Source organism: Haliaeetus leucocephalus, unplaced genomic scaffold (genome assembly GCF_000737465.1).
Source record: "Haliaeetus leucocephalus isolate CR32 unplaced genomic scaffold, Haliaeetus_leucocephalus-4.0 Scaffold92, whole genome shotgun sequence".
NCBI lineage: Eukaryota > Metazoa > Chordata > Aves > Accipitriformes > Accipitridae > Haliaeetus > Haliaeetus leucocephalus.
Window position 1 is genome coordinate 2,128,312 of NW_010972528.1, and position 12,395 is coordinate 2,140,706.

The window sequence follows — 12,395 nt, forward strand, 5'->3', positions numbered from 1 at the left end:
GACAGCCAGACCTGGAAAAGGACAAATGGGAGCAACCCAGTAAGACAAAAACCAGACAAGACTGCAAATTAAGAGCATATCCATGGGGGTAATTCTACAGGAATGGCAATTGATGTGGAAGAAGTTCTGCTACCCCTTGCACGAGGGCTGCAGCAGTCCTCAGAACAAGATGCAAGATATGCTTTACTAAGGTGGCCACTAACAACTACCACTACCTGGAGCGCCAGGATAGAAAGGATTTCTATCCTTTCCAAGTCATTATTATTCTCGAAGATTCACCTGATCATGTACCTCTTCCAGGGAAAGGCAGCATCTTTCTACTGTTACTGCATCCAACCAAAAACATCGGAACTTCAAGATAAATACTTCCATGGTCAAAATCCCAGCAATATGTCATGCAATCCAAGAAGAGATTCTAATAGAAATCTCTTATTTGCTTCTCTATGAAATGAATCATTCCTTCCAGCTACTGTATTCACTGTCGTCAGGCCAAGTCTGTGATTTTATCAGTATCACAGAATATTACAATCTATTTCTAGGAAAATAAGTACGTTCGACCCAAGAGCAAGTTAGAATAATAGTTCCTGTACCTTGCCCTGGGAAGACTTAATTAAGATGATTTGGCTAGCATAGCTTTGGTTTGACATTTGAATAAGGGATATGAAAAATTCCATGTTAAAAACAAACAAGAAGAGTGTCCACCTTGACTATTAATGATGGCTACATGCCCAGATGCTCAACACAAGCCTACTGCAAGTAAGAGTCCCAGCTGGGAAACAGTGGCAAAAAGCACTGCCTGCCTGAGAGTGGATCCTCTCAGCTACTGCAGATCAGCTTCTAGAAGCAGAAAGAGTAACAACCCTGACATCATCGTCCTTCCCTTCATTTCCAGGTGGCTTCATGACTGGGAAAGTGACTGTGCTGTTCAATTCTCCATCTTCCCCAATCTCTTCCTATAAAGATGCTCACCTACTGACAACCCACACGGCTCACCTGTCCATATGGTTTCAGATTCACCAGTGTACACAGAAGGAAGCTCACTGCTGAAGTCTTGCATTCAGGTCTGAACATGTAGTAAGACATACCCAAAACAGTGCTACCAAGGGACAGGTCCCAAATCGATGAACTTATTCTAGACAGCAAAACAAAACAATGAGCTCTATAAATTATGGGAGCAAATAGCACCGTACTCACACTGCCCAAATTTTACTTACATGCAATGTTTTGACAACTTTGAGGCATTATTTTAGATACCTTTCAAAGATGACCTCTTGATTAATTTCATTTTATGGCTTTTAATACTATGAAAACATTGTATGCAACATACAAACAAAGAACTTAAAGAAAACCATGCCAAACCCCAAAAGGGCTGTTCAGAAGTACTTTCAGCAACATGGCTCCCAAGGTAGTGAATTGTATTATCAGCCAGCCTCCACAAGCTTATTTTAAATGGTTCCTGAGAACAAAAGTTCAGTTTTGAAAGACTCTTCTGGTCCAATTTAAGATCAGAACAATCAAGGTATATGAAATAATACTCTGCCTTAAAGCTTGAGACAATAAAGTTTTGAAGATATACAGAGGTTCTCCAACATTTTAATGTCTAATGGGCTATAAGCTACTCTACTACCTTGCTCTTAACATCTTCCTTTTTTACCATTCTGCTTGAATGGCTCGGTATTAGGTTCACAGAGGGGCGCTTTTTTAAGCCAAAATTTTGATCTCCTAAACAGGGCACCAATTCCAAATTAGTGGTCCCACTAGGTAATGCAGAAGTGATTACAGTCAGAGATCAAACTCCATCTCCCAACAGACAAAAGATCACTTTAAGATGGCAACAATATGCTGCCATGTTATTTAAAGTTTTTCAGGATGTACAACTCTAAGCCATAGGAAGATTTTTGCCTATTTCCATTTGCCCTAAGCCACTTCAGACAACACATTAGATAATACAGTTGTGGGCTGACAACCAGCAGGTAAAGTGACTGGAGCACTGATTCTCACCTTCTCTTTTAATTACACAGCAGAGAAATCCAAGTTCAATACTCCTCACAGCTGCATGTCAACACAACACAACAGCCTATCTGAGCTCTCTAGTATTCTTAGGAAGTTTTCAGAAAATGCCTTTTGCAAGTATTCTAAGTTTAAGATGCTGTGAACCCTGGTAAGTAAAACAGACATTAGAAGACAGCATTTATTAAATAATCTTTGAGGACATCACAAAGTCATGATGGATTTCACTGGAATGTCTCAAGGGAGGAAAGTATTTGGGGAAATTACTTTGGGAAGAGCTGACATACAAAGAGAAGAATCTAAATTCCATCAGCAGTCTCCCTAGCAGAACAAGTTTAGACTATGGTTTTATACAATACGACGCTGGAAGAGTTCACAAATGCCTGGAGGAGGGGAGGGAAACAAAAAAAACCTGTAGTTTGTGGCTTGTTGTATGCTTTTCCTCTCTGTGTAGGCCTTACATGTGAGCTGCTCATAGAAAGGAAGCCATGTAGCCTCAGAGCACGTGAAAGGGGTTTGCTGTGGACAAGCTCAAGCCACACTGCCGAGTACCTGAGCTAGAACAAACTCTGCATTATTCCACAAAAGTCTACCCTATACACTGCTGCTATTTCTGTAGTCAGAGAGGAGAGTATTATCAGTGATGGTTCACCATATGTTCGGTGCCTGCTAAAGCACAGGTAAAGGGTCACAAAGCAAAAATATAAAACACAGCAAGGCTTTGTTTGTGTTCTGCAAGGAAAGTGCAGAATCACATCCTTCCTACAACTAGTATTTTGCACATATACATCTAATTGAGGCTATTAACAATAACATTAGAATGAGCATACACCTTTAGAGCTGTGAATCAGTTAAGGGAAAAGTATGTTCCCTAGCACCACACCTTCCCAGATGATGCTGTTATCATTAGGATTCCTAGAGACAGGACAAGCATTCACCATGGGAGTCTCATTCCAGTATTCAATTTAATAAAAATGTAGAGAAAACTTAGACCAAAAACTAGTGTTTCAGCTTTTTCTTTTTGACTTTAAAAAATACTATTGCTTCATATGACTAATCAGAAACAAAATAAGTGAAGATGGCTGCTGATCGCTGCCTGGAAGCCTTCGGCTAAAAAAAGTAAGCAATATTACTACATTCACAAGATCTTTACCTTTTGCTGCAGATACTGAGTCAAACAGCTCTGTGTTTTCCAGCAGCAACTGCTGTTAAGTATTTTCTAACCTGTACTTCCCTCCAGTAAGCATTGACCTGTTATCCTGCTGAATCCTTGCTTGAGAAGCAGACAGTTGCAGAAAATTCACCTCACTGTTTTCAGCAGAAAAACATGGATTGTTAAGGTTGCTGTAAGAAACCTCCCATTCAAACCACAGTTTACAGCATGCTGAGTTTCTCCAGTTCTACGCTGACTAAAAAGACTTTCCTGTATGTTGTTCTATACTTACTCATCAAGAATGTAGTTCCGGTTGCCAACTATAACATGCAACTCAGACTTTTCCACACTTCTTCAATGACACTAGCTGCAAAGTACATACGTTACTGAAAAGCAGACTGAGCCTTTGGTCTGAAAACTGGCAGCAAGAAAGACAACATCAGCATACTCATTGATTACACAGAGTCAACTCTACGGACTTCAGTAAGGTAAGACAGATGCCATCATGAGTTTGAACAGCTGTGCTATGGTGAGAGACCCATCAACTCACGTGTCTCAAATACTGAAGCACCAAAAATACAGCGCTCATAGCATCAGTTCAAAGATAACAATCAAAAAAGCAGCAGGGTCAACACAATGTCATATGTGAATAGCAATATAAAATGCTTGACAAATAAAACTCACGGCCAATGGTTCTCCGCACCTGCATTTACTCAGGACCTTATATCAGTGGATATCAGATTTTGACTAGCCTGTCTGAATTCTACAATAAGAGGATCACATTAATACTGATTTGTTTAAATCACCAAGAACACGGCTAAAGAATTGCAGTCTCATGCACAATTCATGTTGTACATTATGACAACTGTGGTGTTGCAGTCATTTACTTGAAAGCGATTAGTTTTTCTGATTTTATGACATATGTAGCTAGGCCACAGAGACACTGACATAAGAAAGAAAATCAATTTGATAATGAAAGAGCTTACTGTAAGCTTCTTGCAGATCTTATTTCAACTCAGCTGAGAACAGTGTAACAAAAGTTGACTCAGCTCAAATCAAGCCTGGACTGTTACAGAAAGTCTACAAGCCAAGCAGGTTTGGGTTTGTTGTTTGTTTGGTTTTTTTTTTTTTAATTCTATCAAAACTTTTTGTAGGGCAAGTACTTCAACACTTAGAATGCATGCTCTGCCGAGTTTGTTTTGCAGTTCACTTGGTGGAAAGTATTTTACCGTGCACTAACATGACACTTTGGAAAATAAAGTCTCAATTAGCAAACTACTGAGCATGATGAAGGCTGGTGAGCCTCCTGTTACGATTCAAGAGATCTAGAAAACAAACTCGCTACCAGATTAAGCTAGGCATTATTTTTCAAACAAAAGACAGCACATTTGCCTGAATGATTTTGCATAGCAGGGCTGGAATAGCTATTTGTTATTAACCTACCCTGTTACATGTAAGTACTTAATTACATCAACACAACAAGCTGTGTTCTCTAGAAGAGACTCAAAACTCCTGAGAATCAAATAAGGAAACTACAAGAAGTTTTTCACAGAAGAGCACACAGTTCTACTAACTGCAAAAGAGTAAAATACTTCAGGCGTGTAGAGAAACCATGAATATTTATTACACTAAATACTACCTTTTTTGTCACCTCAGCAGTTCTTAGGCATTGCTTCAGGCAAAGATGCAAATAATAACAAATGCAGCAAATAAATATTCCTGTCCTGCATGATTAATATTCATTTGTCCCTGTGTTGTTACCTGGCAAAAGAGATATTAGATGTGTACCATTAGTCTTAAGCCACAGCACTGACAATAATAAAGACATCAAATGCGCAGTTTGGGTTAATGCAAAATTTTAGACATTACAACCAAGTAATGCACTCTAATGCAAACACATGAAATCTAAGCTCACAAAGCTGTAAGAAAGCTACAAGATATGCTTATCCAAAGGAGAAAATAAAATAAACTTGAGCACTACACCCCCAAAAAGGCAGCATTGAGAAAACAGACTCCTCTCTAACTACTGAAGGAAATTCCTCAGCTCTGAACTGCAGACATTCAGACACCAGCATGCCAGGACGCAGTTTTTATGAATGCCATCTCTGCTCAGGAGTTTAACTGTATGGGTTTTCATCTACTGTCTTAATGAAGAAAGGTTGCAATTATGCTACAAGCTTGTACCTGAGGAAGTGAGGATCTCTGCTCCTCACCTAGCACACTGCCATGGATACTGCTAAATTGAACATCCAGAAAATGGAAGTATCCCATGATGACATGAAATTATCAGCTAACAGAACTGAAATTTTTTAGTGCCATAGCAACCAACTTCACAGATCTTAAAACTAAATCAGTCAGAAGATCAAAAAAACTATTTTGAGGCAAGATTTCAAATAAAAAGGCAATTACCTAGACCTTTTATTCATTCAGCTCTTTGCAGTTTATTATTAGGAAGAATAACTGCAAAGCTTTTTGAAAAGTAAGCATACATTTTCCAAAGACCGAAACAAGCAGAGTCTGCCGAGAACGTGGTGCTCACATGCAGGAAAGCTATGCTATAAAGAACATCTAGACATTATCTCTATACTAGAAAATAAAGACAGCACACAATTTGCCTAGAATAATCTTTCCTCAAATCATTCTGTTCCAACCCTGACAACCCAAAGCAGCACTAGTGTGATCTCCTTTCCTCCAGTATGAGAGAGAAGATGCAAGCAGGGAAAACACAATCTAGCTGTACCTGTCTCTGTCATGACTGACTGGGTCTTTGCTTTTCAATATATTCAACTATTTGGCTCAGTAAATCACCTCCCCAAAACCAGACCTCTGCATAACACAGCTTTCTCAGTTCATCCTGAGCCAAGCTCAGACTGCACACCCTGCATCAAACTCTACTCCTCCCCTTGTATTTCCGTTCTTTTTCTCCTCAGTATTCAGAGCTGCAGCAGGCCAGCAGTGCCAGGTCACTAGAGGAAGCAGACTTGTAAGATAATCCCTTTTATTAAGCCAAACATCCCAGGCCAAACTGATGCATAACCAGCTACCACAAGTATCAGCCTGCCAAGAACAGCACAAAACTGGAGAAGGAAAAAAAAAAAAACAAAACCACCACACAAAAAAAACCCAACCCAACCAAAAAAACCCCCAAAATAACTCTCTCAGATAAGCAGAAGTACAGCAGCTGTTAAGATTGCTAAGGATATGGATAATGAAGAACCTATGCTTAATACTCTGTTCACAATACAGTAAGTCCAGGACCTAGCAGGAGAGAGACCACCTTACCCTCTAGTCAGCTCACATGTGGCTTTAGTAAGAGGAAAAGGGTATTTTTAAATATTGCTACAACCTGAGATGAAGCCAAAGGCTGATGCCAAAGTAAGTAATCCAAACACAAATCAGACTTCTAAATTGTATTTAGAATTTTAATTTAAGACTTAACTACAAAGGCCAGGAGAAAATTGGGCTGACACTATCTGAACACAAGGAAAAACAAGAACTTCAGAACAAAAATGTGGCTAATCTCAGTTAAGAAGCCAAGCCTCAGGAGAAAAAGCTTCAGAGAGTGTTCCAGCCTTGTCTCCATCACTTTCTTTTGTTGTTGCTTATACGTTTTTTTAAAACTTTATCATCTCAATCCCTTCCTCCTAGGTCCAACCATTCCCTTCCATTGACTTTGATAGATCCATCTTCCATTTTATGAATTTTAGAAGCAGAAGAGACCAGTCTTGACCATTCTAATTAATTTGCATCTGCCAGAAACCACTGTAAATTCTTCATTAAATTCAGTTAGAGACAGAATGGTATATGGAAATTTCTAATACAGATGCACGGGCTTCAACTCATACAGAGTCTAGCATCCAGCTATACCCCAATAATTAACTCAATCTCTTAAAATTACAACATGTTTTTACTTTAAGTTAGCTCAATTTCAACTACGGGTAAGAATTCTCCCCCTTTTTTTTTTTTCTTAAGGACATAAGAGTTCTTAAACTCCTGTGCCCTGTACAGGTGGCTTTGAATCATCACCAGGTCAATATCCCTTAGAAAAAAGGGAGAGTGTAAGCAAAGCCCTTGGTAAGGCTTAAAGTACATTTTCCAGGTTTCTGATCATTGCCTTTAAAAAAAGAATCCCTTTGCGTGTTGATATCTGAACCAGATGATAATGCTGTAGACACTGCAAGAGCATCACCGGAATACTAACTGCCTACTCCTTTGCAACAGTAATGATTAGAGAACCAGAACAGCCTCCAACTCACAACTATGTACTTACCGCCCTGAGAAACAGGTAGTTCCCATTCAAAACAGCTCACCTGAAAGCCAGGGAGAATGCCTGGAGGTTTTGTGGGACAAAAACAAGCTATAAGCACTGAAGGAGATGGCCAAGTCAGTAAACAGTGTCTTCACTATTTGCATTTCCTAAAAACTAGCCCACCCCTGTGCTATGTTTAATCCACAGCCCTCACTTACAGCTCTGGACAGGTAAACAGTCATTTGCTGCCACAGCCCAGACATCTCAAAAAAGGTACCTTAAATGCCAGCCTCCACTTGTGCATGGGAAAGCTGTGAGAGATGGAAACATGAGTACATGCTCAAATATGAGATAATGTCGCATGTTGAGTCAAAACAAAACCTTCACCCTCCAACTCAATAAACTGCAGAGATAAAAGGGGGAAAAAAATTAAAATAAATCAAGCTACGCTAACACATCACACCCACCTCAGTGCAACCAAAAAGCTTCAGGGAAGCCTCCACAGAATGAGGAATAAAACATTTATACAGAAGAAACATGCCAGTTCCCAACCTGTCAAGTGTTACACACTTCCTAGTCTGTAAGTCACATCAAATGAATTTTCTGGCATTTTACACTATGCATCTGAAATAACAGGAAAAATACTATTCTTAAAATACACAGCTTCAAGATTAACTTGCTTTGTTCTTAACCCAATCCTCAACATTAAGAGCGCCTTACTTTTTTTCCAGAAAGCAGAGCATTCAGGTTCAATTATACTGTCCCTGCCATAAAGATGCTACCAAAGAATCGGAACCATTCAGGACAAAGAAAGAAGCGGGAGGCCAAAACTTTGATCTCTAATCCCAACTTAACCATGACCATTTGATCTTAGAAAAACTATTTAGCCTATAATGCGTTAGCATTATATAGATGGATATAATGCTTTGAATATTACATAGTCTTTACAAGCACAATGCAAGTAAAGCTCAACAATTATGACATCAGGATAATTCATTGATTAATCAGATCTAAGGTATATTTAACAGTAAAATTATGCTCCACTAATAAACCAGATAAGAGAACTACACCGGTTAAGATATTTTCATACCTGCTACTGTTTCCTACCTCAAATTCAACAGCTCACTCATGCTTTAAATGCAAGTCATCATTAATCATGCAAAAATTTTTAGCTAGCAAATATATTAATATTTCATGGGTTTGTTTATACAAGAACCACCATGGAAATTAGTTTAATAAGCACCCCATAAAAAAGTGCTTAAAGGCTGCAGTCTATGTTGAGTGAAACACAAGCACTGAAGTCTCTCTAGAAACAAGCTAGCAGTCAGAGTAACTTCCAAAAAACCCCTTTAAAACACATTTTTGAAAAACAGAAGTATACACCCCCCATTCTCCTCTTTTTATATCTGGGCATAAAGTTATTTGGGTAACAATTAAAACAATGATGACAAAATTTAAGCAACTCAAAACAGTAATGTATGCAGTACACAAATAATTTTAACTTGAAGGAAATTAATTCATCTGGAAAATGCACCAAAATATGCTCTTGATTCTATTTTCTGATTATAGTCAAAGAAGTTTAAGCTGACCAGCTCTGATCACTACCTCCTCCAATTAAGGAGCATCCTTCCCATTCTTCTACTATGAAAGGAAAGCAGAAAAGCATGATTGTCCCTTGATTTCTACCTTTCAAACAGTTCAACAACCTGAAATGCAGAAGAGTTCTGCACCTGCAGAAGCAGACTCTGCACTACATCAATTAAGCATTTCATTGACTTGCTGGAAAATTAGTGGTAAAGTATTTGATATCAGTCTGGGGGTTTGATTTTTTTTAAAAAAAGAATTCTAGAAATACACAGTGCTTAAATATCTGTGTTGATAATACTTTAAATTGACAGTCTACAAGTAACCTCTCAAAACCAAAACTTCAAAATTTATTATTTTGGATTTGCTTGGATTGTTTGGGTTTTTTTACTGTTTTCTTTTGTTTCAAACTATTTTTTACTGAATATTTGTGTTAAACAGCTTTTCTCAACATTCACCCTACAAGCTAGGCTCCTGTACCAGTCAACCACAGCCTCAACACTCCTGTTTCTTTAGATTTGGAACTACCCAGCAAAAGCAAAGGAGGACTTACTTTAAAGACATGCGCACTAACAGATCAGCAGATACTGAAATAACGTGATCGCATTCACACTGGCTGCCAAAACAAACACATCCTTCCTTTTCTCTACAGTTTCTGGACTCAAAAGGAAGGTTTCAAATAGTTGTTTTCCCTGGTTATTCAAATTTTAAAGTGTCCTAGCTTTTCTCTATCACACTAAGAAGAAAAATCAATGGTTAATCTTAGCAGTAATGCTCCCAGTTTGAAACTGAAAGTTTCTCAACTTTAAAGGAACATTTCTTATGAGAAAAGCAAGATGATCTTAAACATCTGTGGAAAAAAGGCTGCTTCTGCACCAAATTGCATCTAAAAATCTCATCTGCTACTTGTAGCAAAGCAGCATCCGAACACTGTCCTCACTGACGCTATCCCACATACAGCAACTCCCCCAAATCGTCCATTTACTATAGCCCGAATTTTTTTCAAATGGGCTTGTATGACTTAAGACTAGTTCCCCACCCATTTTAAAATATAATCATCACTTTTCTGGTATTGTCCAAACAAGTTGTCAGATGCTCTAGGGTCAAAATTAAAAGTTGGATCAACAACAGTAACAGCTAATACGTTATGTATTTTCTCTGCTATAACCTCCAATGCAAAGTAAGTGTCTGAGACAACATCTGACCCTGTTCCCTATCACCCGATGTGCCACCCAATGTTTACAACTCATGACTTTTACTCAAGAGTCTAAATATCGGGATATGCAGAAGTCAGTTATTTTAATTAACTACTCAGAGCAGCACTCTGGGAAGTCATTTTTACATCAGGATACAGCCCAGCACATCGGCATTAGGGCAGGCAAACTGTTGAGTCTAAGACCAGCTGACAGTGCTCTTTACAGGCTGACAGACAAATAAGGACAAGGCCGCAGACAGGCACCTTCAGAGAGAAAACTCAATCCAAAACAACCCTGAGATGTCCTATCGATGCCTGGGATGTCACCCGAGGACAAGATTCACCTTCGGCACTGGATATGAAACAGCATTACAGCTAGACAAGACCAACAGCTAGCAAACTGCTGACAACAAGGCAGGCTTTGAAAGGGGAAAAGGAAAACCACAGACAAGACCTAATATTTGAAAGACAGTGGAGTTTTCACGAGATATGCAGAACCAACATAAGGGCTTGTACTTGCCGAAAATAAAGTGTTATATGAGGCATCCCTTCATCTTTTGCTTCTCCCTGCACACCCCTGCGCCCTAGCCCTGCACTCACTGCCCCTCTGCATTTAACTCACTAAAATGATAAAACTATTCCAGCAGAAAGCTGAGAAACTAGATGATAAAAAGGTCCACCTCACTAAAATGGCAGAAAACCAATAAGCACTGGAACTATGAAAAGAGAAGGGAGGGGCCACACAACTGGAAAGAAAGGAACAACAACAGCTTGCCTTTTTGGCAGGCTTGTAGCTTGCGAGCCACTGCTTCTAAGCACAGCTTCTGAGATTCTCTCAGAGATGGTGCCTCTCTAACAGGGGGTCCAAAAGGTCCCAGAGAGATGGAAGAAACAGTAAGGGACAAGTTATTCATAAAGCAAATATCACAGCACTTTATAACTGTGACAGGTTTTGCATCAGGACTCAATTTAAAAAGTCTGCTATGAGTGTCTTACTAAACTACCTGTCCAAAATTAAGACATGAAGTTAGATAAAATCTAAATTATTTGGGGATTTTAAGCCAAGAAGTAATCACTGACAGTTATTGATTCAAGACTCCCCTTGATGAGAGTAACCACTAAGTCACTGCCATCTGCTGTCTCTGCAATAACAGATGAGAAAGGAGCACAGGTTTTTCCTGACTGCATTTCCACTTGACAAAACACCATTAAAACTGACCCAGCCTGACATTCCTGGACTTCACAGCAGAGAAGCCAAGAACTAAACAGACCTCCACACCAAAACTGCTTGCCAAAGACACTTTCCCCAAAGGCTTCTTCAAACTGAGCAAGAACCACCAAAGAATGAACGAAAAGATGGGGCTAGAAAAGACTCTGAGGTGGCAACTCAGTTTTTTGAGCTGGACTTACACTACTCATGACAGATGCTTGGGAACAACAGAGACTGCAGAGCCAACCTCCCTGCGTAAACTAAGCCAGGTCTAAAGATTGCATATCTAGTTTCATACACACACAGACAAGCACTGGAAAACAACCACCTCTGCAAGTGAGCTCTACGCAAAGGTGGGAACCTGAACCTGGGGGGAAAAAAAAACAAAACAAAACAAAAAAAAAACCCCAAAAAAACCCCAAAACAAAACACAACCACTTCTCGGGTCACTGCTCCTACCAGCCAGGTACCTTTCCTCAGCGCTACAGGGGCAGGACTCTCCCCAAACCTCTGAAACCGAATAAGCCTGTAAGGCACCAACGCCAAAACAAAGGCATCCCACCGAGACCTCTCCCTCCCAGGAGTGCCGGAGAGCGGCTCCTCTCCCGAGGCCCCCTGCCCTCGCCGCCAGCCCCTCACACGAAGCTCCACAGCGGTGGAGGCGCAAGGGCGGGAAGCGCGGCCGGCGCCGGCCTGCATACACGAACCCCGGTTTTTGTAACAAAAATCGCGAGATAAAGAAGAAACGGCGGCCCGGGCTGCACTCGCTCCGCTGAGGAGCGGCGGCGGGGCCGAGGGGCGCGGGCGGCGCGGAGCCCCGCTCTTTGTTCGCCGCCGCGGGTAGGGTAGGCCCGGCCCGGCCCGGCGCCCGGCCCCTCACCTCACGGACGTCCTGCAGGCACTCGAGGACGGCGAGGTTGTTGGCCCAGCTGTGCTTGGAGCAGAGCCGCACCACGTCCTCCCGGCACACCGCCTCCTCCGACAGCTTCCACCC

The 12,395-nt window shown here is 40.5% G+C and overlaps 1 protein-coding gene across 1 annotated transcript in view; it reads right to left on the bottom strand.

Moving 5' to 3' along the window:
• GLG1 (golgi glycoprotein 1) overlaps positions 1-12,392 on the bottom strand; it is a gene marked incomplete at its 5' end in the record, with an annotated part of 83,788 nt that extends 71,396 nt beyond the window's left edge. The window contains one exon of the mRNA XM_010585209.1: positions 12,282-12,392. Coding sequence (XP_010583511.1) covers positions 12,282-12,392 — 111 coding nt within the window. The remainder of the gene's footprint in view (positions 1-12,281) is intronic.
• Positions 12,393-12,395: the final 3 nt, after the last annotated feature.